The sequence below is a fragment of the Pelodiscus sinensis genome, chromosome 32 (assembly GCF_049634645.1).
Source record: "Pelodiscus sinensis isolate JC-2024 chromosome 32, ASM4963464v1, whole genome shotgun sequence".
Classification (NCBI taxonomy): Eukaryota; Metazoa; Chordata; order Testudines; family Trionychidae; genus Pelodiscus; species Pelodiscus sinensis.
The window spans coordinates 13,052,793-13,075,756 of NC_134742.1; the positions used below are offsets into that span (position 1 = coordinate 13,052,793).

The 22,964-nt window shown below is 52.4% G+C and overlaps 1 protein-coding gene across 2 annotated transcripts; it reads left to right on the forward strand.

Moving 5' to 3' along the window:
- Positions 1-17,056, forward strand: LOC102444484 (killer cell lectin-like receptor subfamily B member 1B allele C). 2 transcript variants are annotated; one of them, XM_075913529.1, is made up of 7 exons: positions 1-4,972; positions 7,975-9,730; positions 10,607-10,705; positions 11,735-11,902; positions 13,554-13,708; positions 14,874-14,986; positions 15,699-17,056. In XM_075913529.1, the coding sequence occupies exons 2-7, from the start codon at positions 9,670-9,672 to the stop codon at positions 15,820-15,822; spliced, it is 720 nt and encodes a 239-aa protein (XP_075769644.1). In that variant the 5' UTR covers positions 1-4,972; positions 7,975-9,669; the 3' UTR covers positions 15,823-17,056. The 2 variants fall into 2 exon arrangements, with proteins under 2 accessions (XP_075769644.1, XP_014435685.2); XM_014580199.3 differs by lacking the exon at positions 7,975-9,730 and having other exon boundaries at positions 1,413-4,972.
- Positions 17,057-22,964: the final 5,908 nt, after the last annotated feature.

Here is a 22,964-nt window from a genome sequence, read left to right on the forward strand (position 1 = left end):
ACATGAGGGTTTGGCTCGGTCCAGCTGCATCTCTCCAGGGCATGGATTTTTCCTACGCCTCCACGATACGTTACTTTGCTGCTGGACGTTTTCAGTCATGACCGGCGGGTGAAGGCCCAGCTAGGGAAGGCAAGGCCCTAGCCCCGCCCCTGGAGCCAAGCTCCGCCCCTGGAGCCAAGCTCCGCCCACCTCTCGCCCAATCCTTCCCTAGTGGCCCGGTAGCACAGCTGCCATGCCACAGTCCCTGCCTTTCCATGCAGCCGGGGCGAGCCTTCCCTTGCCTGCATCACCAGCTGCTCATGTTTTCAATGCAGACCAGTCTGTTTTGGTCCACAGTTCTCTTCCAGAACCGGAGCGCTTTCTCTGTTTCCCCGCATCTCCTCTCGGCCGGTTGCGCCAACCCGAGATTGTGCCATGCTGTGGGCTGCCACGTACGTCGGGCTCTGTGCTTCCGCCTCATGACTAGGCGGAACTCCTCGCACCGCGGCAGCGTGGCCCAATGGGTGGGGCAGACCCAGATTGGCATTCACTAGTTCTAGATGCGTGTTTCCGTTGGGCCGTCTGGGTGGCTTTTGGCATCTCAGTTTCCTCTCCCAGCCTCGGTCGGGTTTGGTTAGTGAGGCGCTCTTCAAGCCAGAGTAAGTGGTTCTCGACTTATTGACCACTGTGACCTATGTGGACGGCTCCCTGTGTGTTAGGTGAGTCATAGCCACACACAAGATACACTACCTGTATGTTCCTGAGGGTGTTGTGTGGGCCACCACAGCCGTGTGCTGTCTGGGTGGGCCGCAGGCGGACAACCATGGAGAGAACCAGGTAGATCCTTCCCACAATTCCCCAAGCCAGACAGACATCTCCCACAATCCCACGCAAAAATGACCCACAAGGCAATTGGACCTAATTTGCAAGAGAAGGACTCACGGCTGGTTGAGAGAAATCGACGAAAGCATCCATATTCTTGACTCAAAACTGGGTCCTTTTCTAAAAGCACTTCTGTGACGGGTTGATCCTCTTGGGACTGTCACCTGATGGGCTGGTCATACCCTTGAGCAGTGTTTCTGAAACTTTTTAAGATGGAGGAACACCAAACAATCAATTTTTATGAGGAATGCCAAAAAAAAAAAAAAATAGGGGGAAAGTTAATGAGGGGAAAAAAAAGTTGACTGTCCCTTTAAGGGCAGCCATTTTGAACTCTGTTTTTCTCCATGGCACACCTCCGACTGCCTCGTGGCACACCACATGCAACACAGATTAAGAAACACTGCCCTTAAGCCTAGCATCCTGTCCTCTAGGGCACCCCACCACCCTGTCATGCTGAGCCAGTACCCCTGGTCTCCCCAAGTAAAGGCACAAGTAATAACCCCCCAGCAGAGCAATAGACCCTGAGAGCCACTGGGAAGGCTCAGCCTCAGGGACTTGACACACCCAGGAGCACAGCCCCAGGGGGGATCAAACCCTCAGATCCATCCCACTTAGTCTGCATAAAAGGTTTACACAGAAGAAGCTTGTAACGTTTCCTTCCTTTATCAAGAGAGTCATGCACCCCGCCCATAACAAATATTTACACGGGGGGCTGATGATAAACAAACATGATTTAATTAATGAAAAAGGAAGGGTTTAAGCAGTTGAAAGTGATGACGGACAGATCAAAATACGTTACTAAACAAACAAAAACAAAACCCGCCAGCGAAGCTTTATACTCTGTGAAACTTGTTACTTGCAGTTTCTCACCTAACAGAAGTGATCATCTTTTCTCACAAGCTAGGCAGCCTCCTTACTTGAGCTTGATCCTTCTTCAGTCTCAGATGTTTCCATCAGTCATCTTGGTAGTAAGCAGGGGGTGCCTTTCAACTGTCAGCACCCCTTTGGCTTGGTGCTCTTCTTATAAATGTTTTTTTCTAAGGTGGAAATCCTTTGTGTTTAACTTCAACCCTTTCCTACCCTCCAATGGAAAAGTACCATGTTCAAAATGGGTTCCAACATCAGGTGACATCTTAACAGGACCAATCATAGTCCAGGCATACAGGAAAAAACAAGACTATTCATAGATCCTTGCCTTGAGCACCGGACCATTCAGTTCCTTAAATACCACTAATGGCTTTCACTAGAGGAGCTAGATCAAAGAACACGTTTACACTCCATATTACTAATGTCACATACAAGAATGATACATGCACACTAAGGGCATGTCTACACGGCAGGCCAAAAGCTAAATTAAGCTACGCAACCTTAGCTATGCCAATTACATAAGCGGAAGTCAAAATAGCATAATGTGGCTTTTGGCACTGTCTATGCAGCAAGAAGTCAAAGGAAGAGTATTCTTCCTTCAGGTATGTGTACACTGCAGAGTTTTTCTGGAAAAATGGCCATTTTTTTCTGGAAAAACAAAACTTATGTCCACGCAGCTATTGCATTCTTCCAACAGAAAGTTGAAAGAACAGAGGAGTTTTTTTCCAATGGCGGTAAACCTCATTCTACAAGGAAGAAGCCTTTTTCCGAAAACACTTTTTCAGAAAAAGGCGTGTGTGGATGCGGAAGAAAGCATTTTTTCGAAAGAAGAGACCTCCAGGAAAAAGCACAGGTGCCCTGGTGGCCACTCCGTCCACAGTAATCACAACTGAAATGCAAGATAGCATCCAATCAATGTGGATGCTATCTTTCGGAAAAGCACATTGCTTTTTCATTGTGTTTTTGCTGTGTGGATGGTCTCTTTCGAAAGACGTTTTTCCTGACGATCTCTTCCAGAAAAGCTTTTTCCAAAAGAAGCCTGCAGTCTAGACAGAGCCTTCGACGTCCCTTACTTCTCACGAAATGAGGGTTACGAGAATTGGAGTACGAAGTCCTCCAGCTCAACATTATTTCCAGTTAACGGCTTGCTGTGTAGACGTGCTCTTTGTTATTTCGGAATAACGTCTGTTATTCCGAAATAACGCTGCTTAGCAGATACACCCTACCAGAATATACACATTTTTGTGGATTGTAGACTTTTCAATGAGAGGTTAAATGCCACATTTTTGTATAAAGCATATTCCGGCTGTTCATTCTTGAATTCCAAAACATAGTGCCATAAAAATATGGGGGAGGAAACAGCATCTCACCGTTTTCATTTTGCAGGTTTAAAAAGTGTCATTTTTGCACGTGGACGTTTTCAGACACTTCTGCAGACCTTTACCATTTTCAATCTTTCTTCCATTTTGCAGGGCGTGAGTATTGGACTCCCACCCCACCCTCCTTTTTCCACCCTTCTCTTCCTGATTTGTTTCCTTTTGCCACTTTGAAAAAAGAAAAGGGGACAAAAAGTGGAGGGAAGGATAAACAACAAAATATGCTGTTTTTTGGAGGTTTTTTTAAACCCTCACAAAAATACATTTTGGGGTAGAAATAGCTGAAAAGGCTGTTTTGACCCCAAATCAGAATGTTGACCACTTTCCCTTTTGACACGTCAAAAGTAGTCTGTCATTGGGCCACACCTCTGTTCACCATGGAGGGAAGCACAATCACGCCTCCTGAAAGGAAGGTGTTTGGTCTAAAAGACACGCTCTCTCTCAGACGGCCGCTACGGCCTCAACCTTAGAACTTTTAATAATCTCTGGCCTGCCCTGCGGATGTTAGACAAGACGCGCCAATGACCTTTACAGCTGTGAAACTCTTCATCGCTTCTCACAGCCACGCTTGCCAGCTGTTCTCAAGCTGGGTTCCAAACCCCAGCGTTGGTCTCTGGGCCGCAGAGCAGTGGGTGGACTGAAAAGGTCTTCTGCAGTGGAAAGAAAACTTTACTGGTGACTGGGGGGAGGAGGGCAGACTTTTTTCATTGTTTTTTTTCAATGGGTAAGGAGCTTGGAGGACAGCCGGGAGCACGTGCTGGCAGAAGACATCTCCCACCGAGCAGTGCTGCTTGTGACACTAGGCGTGCGAGCTTCACTGGAGTGTGCGAGGGACATTGTCAGGCGCAGTGCTAGTGACTTGCATTAGTGCTCTGTGCTCAGACCACAAGGAAGGCAGCCAAGCTCAGATTTGAGCTGCTAGCTGGAGACAACCTCCCTGCTGCTATTTTTAGGGTGCTCACGAAGCCCAAAGGTCTCTCTCGCTGCACTTACAATGAAACAACCGCCCTGAGGCACAGAGCAATCAAACCATCATTTTCCCACCCCTTGCACCCACGTTGGAACCTTCTTGGCCATGGTCCAAGCCCTGGGGAACGGCCACTTGTTTTCCCACCAGAAATATTGACGGGAAAGACATTTTTTTCCACCACTTTTGTCACATTTTTCAGCGGAAACTTGCCTCTGCTTGTGCAGAATGTGTTGCCTCACCCCTCAGAAACACCCCCATAATTGTAACCTTTTCAGGTGTGTGTGGGGGGGAAGAGGGTGTTTTGGGGCGAGAGGCTCATTCCAAACTTTTGGAGGCAGGCAGCTGCTTTCTGCAAAAAAAGAAATTCATTGCAGTGAGAATATTCTGGAGGCAAAGCTGTCCACCCACCCTCTTTTTGAGCTCATTTCCGCCTCTCGAGCTAGAGGAGCAGCACAAACTTTTTTGGCAGCTGGCTGCTGTGGGCAGGCCCCATCAACGGCCATTCAGTCTCCCGGCACCGACAAACGCAGAGGGGCAGGATCGAGACTCGAGGCCGTCCACACTGGCGCGGCGCGGCTCCGGATTGGAATGTGCGGCCTCATTGAATAGAATCGGAGTCAGGACAGGCGCCCGAACCCCCTTGGCAAGCTGGAAAGGAGCGTCTAGGGAAGACAACGCATTTATTCAGTCCATGCCGTGGTAAGCAGGTGTCAGAGCTCAACGGAGACACAATTTCCTGGCAGAAGGGGTGTTGGTCAGCTCGGCTCAGACTCAGCGAGGACGGAGCCTGTGCACACAGCTCCCTGCCTGGTCATGGCTGATGGCGTGGTCTATACCTATTTAAGTCACCCCACCGGCTCTACGCCCAGCAGCATTTCGACTCCGGCTCAGCAGGACTGTGAGTGCAATTTATTTGAGGGCCTATGTTTTTTGGAGGGGGTGAGGGGTGGATCTTGGGATCCTGCATTTCATTTTTGCTATGGTAACGCTTAATAAATAGCAAGTCTAGCAGTGCGCCAGGGGTCCGATCCCGATCTGGAGTCAGAGATCTGCTGGCTTCGGGGCTGTCTCGGTGGATTTACACTAAGGACATGGAGATCGGCATTTGGCCCTAACTCCATTGATTTCCCTGCTTTGGATTTACTCCTGGTCACTGAGATAAAGATCCAGGTCTGACTCCATTTCTTGCACTAGGGTCACTCCAGATTTGGAATGGGATAACTGGGATCAGTCCAGTCCTGACACAATTCACTGAAGTGGAGTCACTCTGGATTTGGAATGGGGTAACTGATATCTCAATCCAGCCCTGACACAATTCATTGAAGTGGAGTCACTCTGGATTGGGGAGAAGGTCACTGAAACCAAACTCCTGACCCTATTCATTGCAGTGAAGTCACTCTGGATTTGGAATGGAGTAACTTAGATCTCAATCCAGCCCCTACACAATTCCTTGTAGTGGGGTCACTCTGGGTGTGGAAAGAGGTAACTGGGATCCCAATCCAGTCTGGACACAATTCACTGAAGTGGAGTGACTCCAGATTCAGAACAAGGTCACTGAGACCAGAATCCCGAGCTCCTTCAGTGCAGTGGAGTCACTCCGGATTTGGAGCCAGGTCACTGAGATCCGAATCCAGCCCCTGACTCAATGAAGGAAGACAATCAAACGTCTCTTAATCAGCTGCATCCAACCCAGCAACCAAACCTCTAAAAGGCGTTGAGCCTAATTGCAGATTTATTTCACGGCATCACCACAGAGCAGATGCATATCACCTGAGTGTCATGATTGGAGTCCTTTTCAGAGTAACCTTAGCCCTCGATTTTTGGAGGGGAGGAAGGTTTGCAGTGCTTGGGGGTAGGATAAACACAACATCCCTAGGATGCTTTTTAGCATCAAATTAGGGATAAAAGGTACACTCGACCTTCACCCAGCTTCACCCTCCTCCATCGGAGTGCCCCACGGATTGGTCCTGCAGCTGGTTTTGTTCTACATCTTTATGAATGACCTGGATGCGGGGGTGGATTGCACCCTCAGCACGTTTGCAGATGACACTAAGCTGGGGAGAAAGGTAAATACACTGGAGGGCAGCGATAGGGTCCAGAGTGACCTAGACAGATTAGAGGGTTGGGCCAAAAGAAATCTGATGAGGTCCCACAAGGACAAGTGCAGAGTCCTGCCCTTGGGATGGAAAATTCCGAAGCATTTGTACAGGCTGGGGACCGACTGGCTAAGTAGCAGTTCTGCAGAAAAGTGGATCCCAGTGGATGAAAAGCTGGATAGGAGTCAACAGGGCGCCCTTGTAGCCAAGAAGGCGAATGGCATATTAGGTTGCATTAAGAGGAGCATTGCCAGCAGATCCAGAGATGTGATTATTCCCCTTTATTCGGCTCTGGTGAGGCCACATCTGGAATATTGTGTTCAGTTCTGGGACCCCCACTATAAAAAGGATGTGGACGCATTGGAGAGGGTCCAGCGGTGGGCAACCAAAATGTTTAGGGGGCTGGAGCATATGACCTATGAGGAGAGGCTGAGGGACTTGGGTCTGTTTAGTCTGCAGAAGAGAAGAGCGAGGGGGGATTTGAGAGCAGCCTGCAACTTCCTGAAGGGGGGATCCGAAGAGGATGGAGAGAGGCTGTTCTCAGAGGGGGCAGATGGCAGAACAAGGAGCAATGGGCTCAAGTTGCAGCGGGGGAGGTCTAGGTTAGATATTAGGAGAAACGTTTTCCCTAGGCGGGTGGGGAAGCGCTGGGATGGGTTCCCTAGGGAGGGGTGGAATCTCCATCCCTAGGGGTGTTTCAGTCCCGGCTTGACCAAGCCCTGGCTGGGATGATTGAGTCGAGGTTGGTCCAGCTCTGGGCAGGGGGCCGGACGTGGTGCCTCCTGAGGTCTCTGCCAGCCCTGGGATTCTATGACATGGGAATCACGTTGCAAGCCCAGGAAATCAGCGTGTGCCAGCCATCCCTGAGGACTACGCTGGCTTCGGGTTCCTTTCGCCCCTCGGAGGAGGTCAGCGTAATGCTCCACTGGTGAACAAGACCCACTCTGCTCTAAGTGCCGGATCGGCGCCCGGTGTAAATCTCGAACTCCACCGACCTCTGCAGGGCTTGGCTGATTCATAGCTGCAGAAAACCCGGCCTGCGTGCTTTGATGTACAGAGTGATTTTAAAATGCTCGGCTGCACACCGGGGCCACATCTGTAGGCACCCTACCGAAGTGATTTGATTTCAGGAGGAGCCTCCGCTTTCTGCTCAGACAGCCTTCCCAATAATCTGCACACTTGCATGGTCCCCCAGGAGGGATTCCAGTGCTGCCTGGCTGATTATCAGAGCGGCCACAAGCGGCGGCATGTATGTCTAGAGGTGGTGCACCTCTGCACCTGCCTGGGTGCGTGCAACAAAATTTATTCTGCACATGGATGGGGAAAAATGCACTTGAGTTGCTATTCATCTACGAATCAGTCTCTGGAGAAACCGAGGCCTGGGTTCAGGTATGGAGTCCTTGCACATCTGGCTCCTAGTGCTAACAGGGCCGGCCCACAACATTTTGGCATCTGAAGTGGGGAGCTCAAATGACGCCCCCATGGCCCCTCGCTTGGGCCAAAACTTTGAAAGGTCTCTTATGCCTTCCTTCCTCCAGCACAGCACTCCCCCGTCTCTGTGCATCTAGAGCAGAGAGAATACATCTGCACCAACAGCAGACACAATTTTCTAAACTCCAGGTCCTAGCTGGGCCCCCCCGCACCCTCCACAGTCTGGCACCTGAGGCGGCTGCCTCAGTTTACCTCATGGTAAGGCCAGCCCCGAGCGCCAAGGGAAACGTGACACCAGTAAACACCAAATACCTTTACGCAGGCTGCGGGTGCAGCTGTCACACGACTCGCTTTGTCTCCCTGTATTCGCCAGCTCAGCTCTGCCCTGGCATGCCTCCACATTGCCTGACTGAAGTGCGGCCCAGGTTTCGTAAGACCAAGACGCAGGAGCGAGGAGGCCCGTGGAGCTGGACACCTGCCCAGAATTGGAAAGAACTGGCTCCAAATCGCACACTCCCGATGGCGCCTTGCGCTCGGCACGTCCGTCGGTGCCTGGAGAGGTTGGCTTCCTTGGGGACTTCAAAACCTGGTTTGCAGGAGCCTAAACACCTTCGGAAAGCTGGCCTTCCGTCGCGCCGTGCCTCAGTTTCCCTTCTGCACGTCAGCAGAGCACGTTTCTATCCCCGGCTGTTTGTCACCGCTCCAACCGCTGTTGGATTCCTGTGTCCCGTCCTGGTGCCCGGAGTTCAGGCGGGTCGTTCCTAGATGTGGAGAGGGGTCAGAGCAGAGGCATGAGGACAACTGAAGGAGCCACGGCCGGCCTCCCTTTCGCTCCACAAAGACAAGGTGAATGTGACGCAGCCCCAGCCGGGAAGGACACATTGAAGAACAACCCTGCTACCATCTAACAAGCTCCACTCCTTGGACCTTGACGTTAGATGAGTTCAGTCTGGAAATGAATCAGCGGAACAATTTACCCCGGGTCACGGGGGAGTTTTCAATCACTTCAAACCATGACGGGACATTCTCCCCTGTAGGAATTATGTGGGGGCGGCTCTGTGCCCTGGGGAGGCCCGGCGAGGGAAATCACGGTGACCCCTTTTGTACCTTTGTGACCTAGTTCCACTGCTCGACTTTGTCTCTGCTGCAAAGAGAATCTAGTCACTTTCTAGATTCGCTCTGCGGCGGCCCTAGTCACTTTCCAGAATTCTGCTACTGCTGCAGGAGCTAGGACAGATTTCAGTTCCTTCTCTTGGATGTGGGATGACCCCTTCCCCCTTTTTTAAATAAAACTGGAAGAGACCTGAGTCCAGTCCCCTGCCCTCATGTCAGGACCAAGTACCATTATGGACAGATTTGCCCTAGACCCCTAAACGTCCCTGTCAAGGATTGAATTCACAACCCTGGGTTTAGCAGGCCAATGTACAAACCGCTGAGCTGCGCCTCCCCCCCTTACATGCTAAAAGGGGCGTGAAAAACAGCAAGGAAGGGTTAGTCCCTGATCTGATCAGCTGTGGCTCTGAACCACCATAGGCGTGGAACTTGTCGTGAGTCATCATCCAGTCCCATTCTAATGAGCAGGGCTGGACAACAGATTACAAGCCGGCACAGCTGCGCAGCGTGGTATGTGCATGCGCAGCGTGCCGAATCGCGTGGCTCGCCGCCACTTGGCGAGCCCTGCTAATGAGGTTGGGCATGTGTCTGTTTTGGGTATCCTGCTAGCGAAGACTAGTACATAGGAAACCTAATGCTGAGGTTTTGCTCTGCCGCCGACTCTGTGTGAGGCCTTGACCAAGTCACTTAATTGGTATTTGCAGTAGCATGGCCTCTAGCAACGCCAGTTTTTGGCCAGGGCTGGGAGATGTACAAACCCCCAACAGGAAGACCGTGCCCTAGCCTATGGTGTTTACAATCTCAACATCAGGCAAGAGACGACAGAGAGAGATGGCAGACCGCTAGGGACGTGCGAGGAGCCAATATTGGTGGAGGCGGTGGCATTTTGCAGGTTCTGCGGCCGAGGAGAGCGTGGGTCTCTCATCCTTGGGTTTGACAGCTCCCTCCCCCTGAAATGGGATCACAGCAGAAAGAAAAACATGGGGAAGAAGTTGAACCTCTTCCAAAGGTCAAAGGTAAAGGAGAAAAAGAACGAGGAGAAAAAACACCCAAATGACATCAAAAGCTAAGGATCCGACACTTACAGCCCCCCGATTAGCTCATTTAACACAGGCGCTTTGACAAGCGTTTTTTCTCCTCCCCTTCTCCCCTCTTTTTCTGCTTTGTATTTGACCCTCCGTGCCTCTTACTCCATATCATCTGAAGAAGTGGGTTGTGCCCACGAAAGCTCAGGATCCCATCTCTATTTTTTTGTTCGTCTCTAAGGTGCTACAGAGCTGCTTTTTTTTTTTTTTTGGTTTGTCTCTACGGTGCTCCAGGGCCGCTCCTTGTTCTTTTATGCTTTTTTTTTCTTAGCGACAGACTAACCCGGCTCCCCCAAGCCTGCTGCCAAGGCATGTCACTGATGGGTGTTTCTGTGGCACGCTCTCACCCAGCCACCGACGGGGCAGGAAATCTTAGCTGACGTTCTCCGCCCGGTCGGTTGCAGGGGCTGTGAGGAGGGGAGACGAATCGGCCCGCCCTGCCTCCCAGTAGCGATCTGCTTCGCACGGATGGCTCACGTCGGTTTCTGGTATCTCAGCATGATCATTCACACATATTCGCCTACGCCCCCCCGCCAGGCTTCCGGCTGTGGGTTTCCTGATCTGCTGAGCAGAGAGGAGTTGGGTCTTCCCTACCGCCTTCTCAGAGGCGGGTACGTGCACCGGGCTCAGCTCAGCACAGTAAACCAAGGGGGCTTGTTTTCGCAGAGAGGGGAGAGCTACAGGCAGGCCGGGCTGGAGCGGTTCCGGGCAGAGCCGTCCCTGGCTAGTGTCAAACGGGGGTGGGTGTTTCTCTGTCCTGCTTGCAAACCCGCTCAGCATGCCCCCCCCCCGTGTTGATTCTTGCAGCTTGTCCGCCGTGCCCACGGTGGCATCGGACCGCGCTGGGGGTCGGCTGGGCCGGGAACCTCGCCCTGCTGGGAGCTGTGGCCATGCTGGTTGTCCTGGGTGAGTGGCCCCCGGCCGCGGGTTGGCGGGTTGACTCCGCGTACGTCGACGTGGCCGCCGCCGCCGGCCCGACCGATGCCGCTCGGACGAAGTGACCGTAACGGTCTTGGAATCTGTGGCACGGCGGCAGCCCCGGCCGGGCTCCCCCTGGGATCTGGCTGCGTTGACGCCACTGTGGGAGGGTGGGTTGGCACCAGCTGGCCCGTTGGATCCGATGGAGCCGCAGGGGGGGCTCCGGAGCTCACACCCCCAGAGAGAAAAATATAAAGGGGGAGCTTAGCATCCGCCAGCCACACTGGTTCACCGGGCCCCAGGGCTGGTGGCCAATCAGCTGCTTGGAGGGCAGTGGGTGGGGCATGAAAGAAAAGGGGATGGGGCAGGGAACAGTGGAGAGGAAGGGGCAGGGGGTGGGGGAGGGAGGATTCAGGGGAGAGGGCAGAATGAGAGGATGAAGAGGCATTATGGGATCCGGGCCCTGGCAGAAGAAAGGGAGTGGGAGCAGGGCTTTGGCAGAAGAGGCGGAGCTTCAGCAGGGCCTTGGCAAAAGAGCTGGCATGTGGGCGGGGCCTGGTCAGAAGAGGCGGGGCTTCAGCAAGGGCCCTGACAAAAGAGTGGGTGTGTGGGCGGGGCCTCGGCAGAAGAGGCGGAGCTTTGGCAGGGGCTTGGCAAAAGAGCGGGCATGTGGGTGGGGCCTGGTCAGAAGAGGCGGGGCTTCAGCAAGGGCCCTGACAAAAGAGTGGGTGTGTGGGCGGAGCCTCGGCAGAAGAGGCGGAGCTTTGGCAGGGGCTTGGCAAAAGAGCAGGTATGTGGGCGGAGCCTCGGCAGAAGAGGCGGAGCTTTGGCAGGGGCTTGGCAAAAGAGCGGGCATGTGGGTGGAGCCTCGGCAGAAGAGGTGTGGCCTCAGAGCACAGCAAAGGTGCAGCATCCTCTGGGAAAACCAAACGCGGCTGAGGAGGGAGCTAGGGCTGATTGACCCCAGCTGGAATCCGTCCCCGTCTTCTTAAACGTTTGCTTCTTTTTACCTGGAAGTTTCCCAGCGCCCATCTCAGAACCCACAGCCAACAGCAGCCATGCAGAGCGCCCAGATGAGCAATTCGTGTGAGAGCACTCAAAACACGACCACGTGCAATGGGAGCATGGAGGTTTTCCGATCCTGCTTGAAAGAAAAGTTGTGTGAATCAGAAAACAGCTCAGCAGGTAACCCCCGATGCTCCCTGTATCCAACCCGTCACTCACCCTCAGCCTGTCACTCACCCATTGTGCCAGGCACTGCACGGACACAGCGAGAGACAGTCCCTGCCCCAGCTGGGATCAGGGCCCCGTTGTGCCAGGCGCTGCACAGACACAGCGAGAGACAGTCCCTGCCCCAGCTGGGATCAGGACCCCGTTGTGCTGGGTGCTGCACAGACACAGCGAGAGACAGTCCCTGCCCCAGCTGAGATCAGGGCCCCGTTGTGCCGGGCGCTGCACAGACATAGCGAGAGACAGTCCCTGCCCCATCTGGGATCAGGACCCCGTTGTGCCGGGTGCTGCACAGACACAGCGAGAGACAGTCCCTGCCCCAGCTGAGATCAGGGCCCCGTTGTGCCGGGCGCTGCACAGACACAGCGAGAGACAGTCCCTGCCCCAGCTGAGATCAGGGCCCCATTGTGCCGGGTGCTGCACAGACACAGCGAGAGACAGTCCCTGCCCCAGCTGAGATCAGGGCCCCGTTGTGCCGGGCGCTGCACAGACACAGCGAGAGACAGTCCCTCCCCCAGCTGAGATCAGGGCCCCGTTGTGCCGGGCGCTGCACAGACACAGCGAGAGACAGTCCCTCCCCCAGCTGGGATCAGGGCCCCGTTGTGCCGGGCGCTGCACAGACACAGCGAGAGACAGTCCCTGCCCCAGCTGAGATCAGGGCCCCGTTGTGCCGGGCGCTGCACAGACACAGCGAGAGACAGTCCCTGCCCCAGCTGAGATCAGGGCCCCGTCGTGCCGGGCGCTGCACAGACACAGCGAGAGACAGTCCCTGCCCCAGCTGAGATCAGGGCCCCGTCGTGCCGGGTGCTGCACAGACACAGCGAGAGACAGTCCCTGCCCCAGCTGAGATCAGGGCCCCGTTGTGCCAAGCGCTGCACAGACACAGCGAGAGACAGTCCCTGCCCCAGCTGGGATCAGGGCCCCGTTGTGCCGGGCGCTGCACAGACACAGCGAGAGACAGTCCCTGCCCCAGCTGAGATCAGGGCCCCGTCGTGCCGGGCGCTGCACAGACACAGCGAGAGACAGTCCCTGCCCCAGCTGAGATCAGGGCCCCGTCGTGCCGGGTGCTGCACAGACACAGCGAGAGACAGTCCCTGCCCCAGCTGGGATCAGGGCCCCGTTGTGCCAAGCGCTGCACAGACACAGCGAGAGACAGTCCCTGCCCCAGCTGGGATCAGGGCCCCGTTGTGCCGGGTGCTGCACAGACACAGCGAGAGACAGACCCTGCCCCAGCTGAGATCAGGGCCCTGTTGTGCCATGCGCTGGGGTAGCAGTGGCTAGAAGATGGAAGTACCCCAACTGAGCCTCTGATTACACAGCACTCCCCAGCTCTGCCCTGAGGCATTGGGGTAACAGTGATTGTGAGGGGAGAGTCCCCTACTGACACCCCCCACCCACTAATCTTCAACGCAGCATCCCTGGGCTTTGCATGGGAGTATTGGCATCTGCGCTGACACGGCATCCCGAGATCTTAAGATTTTGCTTCACTCCACATGGCTCTGCCCTCTGTCTCCCTCACTCACCGAGTGCGGCGGCTCCCTGTGTCTCTGCAGGGCAGCTGCTCAGAATGACCCGTGATTAATAATGGTTTCATTTCCCCGGGTAGGGGACTCCGGGTGCAAACTCTGTCCCATGCGCTGGACGCCGCACAGGGACAAGTGCTACTGGCTGTCTGATGGGAGTAAGTACTGGAACAGGAGCCGGGATGACTGCACACAGAGGAGATCTCACCTGCTAGTGATCCAGGACCAGGACGAGATGGTAAAGAACGTGCTGAACTCCCCTCTCCCCTATTCACGTCCTTGTCAATTAGAACAGGTCACAAAACCCTCCTTTGATTTTTCCAGCAACAAATAATTGTCAGCCACATTTTCATCTGCAATTTTTTCTATTTTTCACACAAAAAAAATTTCAGATTTTTTAAAGATCGTCTCTAATTTTAATATTTGTTTTAAATATTTAATATTTTAAGTGTCAATTATAACATCCAGTTGTGCAAAAGAACAATTTTTTTTTTATCAATTTGTATTTTCACATTGTGGGAAATCTTTCACCAGAGTTAGACACTTTCAGTACAGAATCCTGCCCTCTCTGGAAAGAGCTGCAGTCAGTGGGTAACCCTTGAGACATTAGCCCAGAGCTGATGTGACGTAGTGGGGGTACTTGCTGGGCTGTGGTGACCTCTGCTGTCTGGAGCAAGACCCAGCAGGGAAAACCTCACTAGGCAGAGATAAGGACAAACTGGTTGAACCAGTGGCCAGACACCCCCCATGGAGAGGAACAAAGGAAGGTGAATGCGGCCCTGGCTGGGGGGCAGGGCTGGAAGTGGGTTAGTTGGTTGGTGGCTGTCTGTGAGGATGGATGACACAGCCTAGGGAGAGGAGCTGGAGTTTTAGGGGCCCAGTCTCCCCCATCTCAAGGGGGCCTGAGGCATCCTAGCCCAGTTCCTGTAACCAGATTACATCTGTGCTGCGCTGTGCTGGAGGAGCAATAAACCACCCTCAATTCCACTGGCTGGTACAGTCTGTTTGTGCCATTTCGGGGTGCAGGAGACGGGGAACCCCCAACGTGCCGTCACAGCTGAAAAGCTAGTTATTGTTTATTGGAGCCATGTTTATTTAAAAAAACCTCAGCACATGAATATTAAAAAATTCACTCAAAAATGGAGATTGTTGGCTGAAGTTTACTAAAATTTTTAAATAAAATTCATCAAAATCTGGGTGGAAGGGCACAGGACCAACTCAGTTATTAATTAATAGTATAATTGTTTATTATCTTTAATTTTCATTGGCGTTTCAGCAATATTTGTCACCAATATGAATGATCAAAGCCCAGGCTAGAGATCAGGTCTCGTTTGCATAATGAGCTAAGGAGCCAGAGAATTCTGCCTTTTCCTGTTCCCTCTGACACCTTGTCAATTTCACAGATGTTCATACAGAATATTATAGGAGATCAAAATCCGGTGTGGATTGGACTCAACATCACGTGCCCCGGGAAGAACTGTACTTGGGTGGATGGTTCCCCCTTAAATCAAACACTGTGAGTGTTTCCTGATTAGTATTTTACTTCAGTCTGAATTAAATACGAGTGAAATCCTAGGCCTCATTAAAGTCAATAATAAATTTGTCATGAGGCAAGGATTTCGTCCACTAAATCTTACAGTATAAAAGGCCTCAATCCAGCAAACATACTTGTGTTAAACTTGAAATCTCATTGAAGTGAATGTATGCCTGGGAGAAAGGAAAGCAAGTACATATATGTTTGCTTGGCCGCTTCAGTCCTTAGTAGAAGTAGCAACAAAATGGGGGAAAACAAATTTTTCCCATCTGTTCTTGCTATTGTTGTTTTTTTATCAGCTTTGGAGATTTCAAAATTGCTGTCAAAACTGAGACAGTTCCAGGTACCCCAACAGTTGGGCAAAAATCTAGAAAATAGGTCACAGCAAAAATGAAATCTTCTCCAACTGAAATTTGAAATTGACTCAACTTTTCATGTAAGTTTCAAAAGCTGAACATTGGCACCTAAAGTTAGACTCCTCTGAGGTAGCACTCTGATTAATTACTTTGTGGTCAGTTTCATAAACACCTGTCCCTCAGGGTTGGATAGAAACACACCAACTCCTTATACTTTTTAGCTTATGTAGAGAAAGGCTAGAGAGGACCGCTGGACTCCTACATCCTCCAAGGAAGGAGAATAGTCTCTCTTCTCTGCCTCTAACCCCACTGATGCAACTGTTTCCTTCACTCTGTAGATTCACAGTATCGGGGCCTGTGGATGAGAGGAGCTGTGCTGCATTAAAGAAGAATCGGATCCAGCCTGAAATCTGCAACACTGACCTGAAATGGATTTGCCAGAAGGAAGTTGTGATCCTTTAAACAGGTGGCTTGTGATCCCTGTTTACCGACATGGAATGCAGAACCTACTGCATGTTCCTCTTTCTTTCAGCCTACAGACCCTCAGGAGGTATCAATCTGGACAGTGCCCAGAAAGTGAGGGGTGCGATACTGACTTATTCCAGTTGGGAGTCTGGGCCCATTGACTCCAATGGAGTTAGAGCTAATTAATACCATTATTTTATTTTAAAAAGTAAATCAACAATTTTGTTCAGACTTTTTAAAAAAATCTTAATGCCTGGGACATTATTTTGTGTATTATGGTAGTGCCTAGAGGCCAACTAAGTTGGGTGCTGCACAGCCACAGCGAGAGACAGTCCCTGCCCCAGCTGGGATCAGGGCCCCGTTGTGCCGGGTGCTGCACAGACACAGCGAGAGACAATCCCTGCCCCAGCTGGGATCAGAGTCCCATTGCGCCAGGCGCCGCACAGACACAGCGAGAGACAGTCCCTGCCCAGCTGGGATCAGGGCCCCGTTGTGCCGGGCGCTGCACAGACACAACGAGAGACAGTCCCTGCCCCAGCAGAGATCAGGGCCCCGTTGTGCCAAGCACCACACAGACACAGCGAGAGACAGTCCCTATCCCAGCTGAGATCAGGGCCCCGTTCTCAGGACCCCGGACTCCCATTCCCTTAGGGATGGTCTTGCTTCTCAGAAAGATGCACAAACAAGGGAACTGAACTCGGGTGCAGATTTTGGCCTTTATACAACGTGAGCAAAATAAACTGAAATGCCAGAAACTCGAGGGGGAAAAACTCAGGCGATTTTGAAAGCCAAAGACCGTTCCAATCATCTAATTTGACTTCCTGTATGCCACCGGCCAGAGAACCTCATCCAGCAATTCCAGACTGGAACTCATTACGTATAAGCGACAGACCTTCGACCAAACTAATCTTGAGTCTAAGAACTCCAGTGACCGCAAATTCAGCATGTCCCTCGGTAAGTTGTTCCGATGGCGAATTCTACTACCTGCTGAAAAAGGGACCAGCACCCTATGCAGAATGTGTAGCTGTATGGGGCACCTGAAAATTTGAGGCACCGCTGGGTCTTGATGTCCACTTACCCCCCTGCTTCTTCCTATCTCTTTTTGGTGGTTCTGCTTCCTCTGGAGGAAATCTAGCTAACTTGAAAGTGACACAGCCTGCCAGAGCTCTTAACAGAACCTGTGACAGACCCAGAGCTATTGAAGTGGCATTTGTGAACTCCAGGTACATACAGTCAGGCTGTGTCCAGACTCCATGCCTCCGTCGACGGAGGCATGTAGATTAGCCAGATCGGAAGAGGGAAATGAAGCCGCGATTAAAATAATCGCGGCTTCATTTAAATTTAAATGGCTGCCCCGATCTGCCGATCAGCTGTTTGTCGGCAGATCGGGAGAGTCTGGACGCGATGCCCCGACAAAGAAGCCTTTCTTCATCGACACAGGTAAGCCTGGTTTCACGAGGCTTACCTGTGTCGATGAAGAAAGGCTTCTTTGTCGGGGCATCGCGTCCAGACTCTCCCGATCTGCCGACAAACAGCTGATCGGCAGATCGGGGCAGCCATTTAAATTTAAATGAAGCCGCGATTATTTTAATCGCGGCTTCATTTCCCTCTTCCGATCTGGCTAATCTACATGCCTCCGTCGACGGAGGCATGGAGTCTGGACACAGCCTTTGTGTGCAAATTGACAGTGAGAGTCGACAGGACGTTAGTTTGAAATTTGCTTTAAACTATTTCATTGGTGTGATTATAAAATTCCATCTCTACAAATCTGTCATTTCCCAAGCTACCGTCTGGCACAGGGGGTACCAGTTTAACAGTGCTACGTAGGGCCCCATGGATCCTACAGACAGCTCTGAATGTGACCCCTTATTTGCAGTCTGAATTGGTCTTGTTCGCCTTACAGTCCTGGGCTCTTTTTCTGCAGTAGACTAAAGAGATCTCGACCTGACATCCTTTTCCCACCTAGACTGTGAATAAGTCTCCCCCATAACCTTCTGCGTGATAAGCTAAACACATTGACCTCTTTACCGTCCTTTAACCCCTTCTTGCAGCTCTCTGAGAAGGCTGCACTTTTTCAGCTATTTTGAAAGAGATGGCTTTGGCAGCGTGAGGAAGGAGGTTTAAAAAAACACCCCCGCCGCTTCTCTAAAAGTGTGACTCAAAGTTATCACTCAAACTTGAACGCCTCCAGAGCACAGCAGACCACAAAAGAGCAGCGATCGCTTTCTTCGGGCCATCAAAAAAGACACGCCGCAACCTTTCACTGCACCTGCAAGATGCTTCTCCGAAATGCTCATTAGAGTAAGTTGTGAGCAGGAGCCGAAGGAAGCCAGAAACAGGAGGGAGACCCTTGGGTGGGTCTGAGTAAATGCAGCTGGCACCAGCATTGCACAGACGTGTTCGACATTCAGCTAATGGAGCTGGGGTTTGCTCATTGTAATCAGAAGAACATAAAAACGGCCGTACTGGGTCAGACCAAAGGTCCATCTAGCCCAGTAGCCTGTCTGCCGACAGCAGCCAACACCAGGTGCCCCAGAGGGGGTGGACTGAAGACAATGATCAAGCGATTTGTCTCCTGCCATCCCTCTCCAGCCTCTGACAAACAGAGGCCAGGACACCAGTTCTATCCCCTGGCTTTTATGGATCTAACCTCCATGAAATTATCTAGCTTCTCTTTAAACTGTTATAGTCCTAGCCTTCACAGCCTCCTCTGGCAAGGAGTTCCACAGGTTACTATGCGCTGTGTAAAGAAGAACTTTCTTTTATTAGTTTTAAACCTGCTACCCATTAATTTCATTTGGTGTCCTCTAGTTCTTCTATTATGGGAACTAATAAATAACTTGTCTTTATCCATCCTGTCCACACCACTCATGATTTTATAGACCTCTATCATATCCCCCCTCAGTCTCCTCTTTTCTAAACTGAAAAGTCCCAGTCGTTTTAGCCTCTCTTCATATGGGACCTGTTCCAAACCCCTGATCATTTTAGTTGCCCTTTTCTGAACCCTTTCCAAGGCCAAAATATCTTTTTTGAGGTGAGGAGACCACATCTGTACACTTCATTTGAACCCAGCACTTGCTAGGATTGCGGTAAATGCATGGAGAATGAAAATACGGTTGCCCATGATTGCAGTTGGGTGGGGATACAGCGTTGAAATCACTGCGAGCTGACATCCCTTGAGACTGGTGGGCAGAAGTCACAGCCAGGAAGTGGAGGCCGGCGGGTGGTGGAGAGATGTAATGAGTGGCCAGGAGGGAAGCAGTGAAGAAGAGGAGTAATGAGTCATCAGCAGGATGGCAGCAGCATGATGAGTAGCCAGCAGAGTGGCGATGGAGAGGTGAGACAAATGGGCAGCAGGGGGTGCCAGCAAGCAGGTGGCTGGCAAGTAACCAATGGCCAGCAGGGGGCGCCAGAGAGCAGCGAGCAGGCGGCTGGCGAGTGACCAATGGGCAGCAGGGGGCGCCAGAGAGCAGCGAGCAGGCGGCTGGCAAGTGACCAATGGGCAGCAGGGGGCGCCAGAGACCAGCGAGCAGGCGGCTGGCGAGTGACCAATGGGCAGCAGGGGGCGCCAGAGAGCAGCGAGCAGGCGGCTGGCGAGTGACCAATGGGCAGCAGGGGGTGCCAGAGAGCAGCGAGCAGGCGGCTGGCAAGTGACCAATGGGCAGCAGGGGGCGCCAGAGACCAGCGAGCAGGCAGCTGGCGAGTGACCAATGGGCAGCAGGGGGTGCCAGAGAGCAGTGAGCAGGTGGCTGGCAGTGACCAATGGGAGGCAGGGGGCACCAGAGAGCAGCGAGCAGGCAGCTGGCAGTGACCAATGGGAAGCAGGGGGCACCAGTGAGCAGGTGGCTGGCAGTGACCAATGGGAAGCAGGGGGCACCAGAGAGCAGCGAGCAGGCAGCTGGCAGTGACCAATGGGAAGCAGGGGGCACCAGTGAGCAGGTGGCTGGCAGTGACCAATGGGAAGCAGGGGGCACCAGAGAGCAGCGAGCAGGCAGCTGGCAGTGACCAATGGGAAGCAGGGGGCGCCAGAGAGCAGCGAGCAGGCAGCTGGCAGTGACCAATGGGAAGCAGGGGGCACCAGTGAGCAGGTGGCTGGCAGTGACCAATGGGAAGCAGGGGGCACCAGAGAGCAGCGAGCAGGCAGCTGGCAGTGACCAATGGGAAGCAGGGGGCACCAGTGAGCAGGTGGCTGGCAGTGACCAATGGGAGGCAGGGGGCACCAGTGAACAGGTGGCTGGCAGTGACCAATGGGAGGCAGGGGGCGCCAGAGAGCAGCGAGCAGGAGGCTGGCAGTGACCAATGGGAAGCAGGGGGCGCCAGTGAGCAGGTGGCTGGCAGTGACCAATGGGAGGCAGGGGGCACCAGTGAGCAGGTAGCTGGCAGTGACCAATGGGAGGCAGGGGGCGCCAGAGAGCAGCGAGCAGGAGGCTGGCAGTGACCAATGGGAAGCAGGGGGCGCCAGTGAGCAGGTGGCTGGCAGTGACCAATAGGAGGCAGGGGGCGCCAGAGAGCAGCAAGCAAGCAGCTGGCCAGTGACCAGCAGAGGGAGTACGATGCCTCTTTACCCCCCCTTCAGGCTGGGAGGTGAACTCTGCGTTTGCACCTCTGAACTCTGGTCTGCCCTGAGCAACGGCAGCAACTGGGAGTGGGCTACAGAGAAGGGCTGGGAATGTGAAGGGACATTTACGTTGTTAGGCTTAAAAGAACCGGAAAGGAAAAGGACACCACCCGGCCCACTTGAAGTGAGACATTCACTTGTGGTTTATGTTTAGGAGGCCCTGTCTGTGGTGTTTTCCCAAATTAACGTCACGTTCCTTCCCTCCCCTTTTAGGAAAAGTTTCTTTTCCGCACTCCGACTCTGCATGTGGGAGGGGAAGTTTTGCCTCCCAGGGGTGTGAGAATTTCCCAGGTCACTGAGTGGGGGCTGGAGCTGGTTCAGTGTTGGATGGCTGGAGAGGAAGCCCTAGATATCGAACCCGGCCCTGGCTGCTGCTAGCTCTGCCTGCCATAAGAGTTACATATAGTTACAGTTATCAGGCCATAGCCCAGTGATTCTCAAACTGTGGGGTGCGCCCCCTCTAAAAGGGATGCAATAGAGTATTGGGGGGCAGCTCCTATGTGAAGTGAGGAAGGGGTGTCACCCAACCCCCATCTAACCCCATATGCACCTGCAGCCCCGGCCTCTCCACTGGCTCCCACCCCAGCTCTGCTCCTGGTCACAACTTCCAGTGGGGCACAAAGCAGGAAAGGGGGGGCTGACCAAAAACCATTGGGGACCCCAGTATAGTCCCAGCCAGCATTGTCTGGCCAAGCTCCCTTGATTGATGCCAGCTGGAGCCAAAGTCACAATCATGGGTCTTTGGTCTGACACAGCCTGAGTCACATGATCTCCAAGGAGTGTAGCAAAGTGTGTAATTTACAAGTGTGTGTGTGTGCGCACGTGCGCGTGTTACTGGAAGGGGAGGTGCGTTTGAATGTATAATGTAGCCAACTCCTTGCAGGGCGGGGGTAGATGACATCAGACTGTAGCACTTAAAGCATAATATTTTCAATTTATTGCAGGGGGCTGGAGCGTTATGCAGGGGCACCCCTCTCCCGGCAGCACCCAAGAGGGGGTTTCTAAGGAAGTTCAGCAGTAACAGCACCCACAAATCTTGGTTTGGCTAGCTGCCTCAGAGGAGGAGCCATGGCCGATCTATAGCAGCCGGGGAGCTGGTCACATTGAGGTTCACTTTTACCACTGACTCATGCTCTAAGAAACAAAAAACGGGATTATGTAGCACTTTAAAGACTAACAAGATGGTTTATTAGGGGATGAGCTTTCGTGGGCCAGACCCACTTCCTCAGATCAAATTGTGGAAGAAAATTGGCATGACCATACATACCAAAGGGATACAATCAAAAAAAGTGAACACATATAAAAAGGACAAATCAAATTTCAGAATAGAGGGAGTATGGGGGGGGGGGGGAGGTTAATGTCTGTGAGCTAATGATATGAGAGGTGATAATTGGGGAAGCTATCTTTGTAATGGGTAAAGTAATTAGCATCTTTGTTGAGAGCCCGGCGTAAAGTGTCAAATTTAAGCATGAATGACAGTTCAGAGGTTTCTCTTTCAAGTCTGGTGTTAAAATGTCTTTGAAGCAGGATGCAGGTAATCAAGTCATTGAGACACTGCCCTTTTTGGTTGAAATGGCAAGAAACTGTTTTTTTCTTTGTGATACTGTCTGATATCCGTTTTGTGTGCATTGACGAGTGAGCTTTGGCTCCCTCTGCTGCCTGCACCATAGCAGAGCAGCCGCATAGTTGCATGATGTATACACACATTTGGCTGTGTTAAATACAGGCCCATATACAGGGGGGGAAGAGTGCAAAGGGTACAAATGCACCCCCCCCCCCATGGTTCCTTTAAGGAAGTTTGTTGCCAAAATCCCCATTGACAGTCCTCCCATCCCTAAAGACTGGAGTGGGTAGGAAACTGGCATTTCCCTTCCATAGAAAATTTCACTTTTCCAACAGGGTGGGGTGAGGGTGTGTTTGGTCCAAACAGGAAGGAATCATCTGCCCTGCAGTAATTTCCATGGGACAAAGTGTTTTCGGACAAACTGAGTTTTGGAAGAACTTTGCAAGAATGTCCAGTCCCCACCTCTCCAACTCCCTGGGGACCCACTGGGGGACAAACCACCGAAGAGACACCCAACAATTCACTGGGACACCCAACTCCCCAGGAGCCCACCAGACGCACCACTTAATGAAAGGATGGTTGCAAGACAGGCAAATCTGAGAGTCAAGTTGGGCTGCACAAAGGAACCAAGCAGAACATAAGAATGGCCAGACTGGGCCAGACCAAAAGTTCATCTAGCATAGGGTCCTGTCTGCCCACAGTGGCCAATGCCAGGTGCCCCAGACAGAGTGAACAGAACAGGAAATCCTCATACGATCCGTCCCCTGTCAACCAGCCTCTGACAAACAGAGGCTAGAGACCCCATTCCTACCCATCCTGGCTAATAGCCATTGATGGACCTAACCTCCATGAATCTATCTAGCTCTTTTTTTGAACCCTGTTCAAGTCCAGTCTTCACAACCTCCTTTGGCAAGGAGTTCCACAGGTTAACTGCATGCTGCATGTAGAAAAACTTCC

Excerpts from the sequence above, each read along its gene's own strand:
- LOC102444484 (XM_014580199.3), top strand. The coding sequence starts at position 4,888 with ATGGCTGATGGCGTGGTCTATACCTATTTAAGTCACCCCACCGGCTCT. Across the intron at positions 4,973-10,606 it reads GACTCCGGCTCAGCAGGACT|CTTGTCCGCCGTGCCCACGG; the intron begins GTGAGTGCAATT and ends TGATTCTTGCAG. Across the intron at positions 10,706-11,734 it reads GGCCATGCTGGTTGTCCTGG|TTTCCCAGCGCCCATCTCAG; the intron begins GTGAGTGGCCCC and ends TTTACCTGGAAG.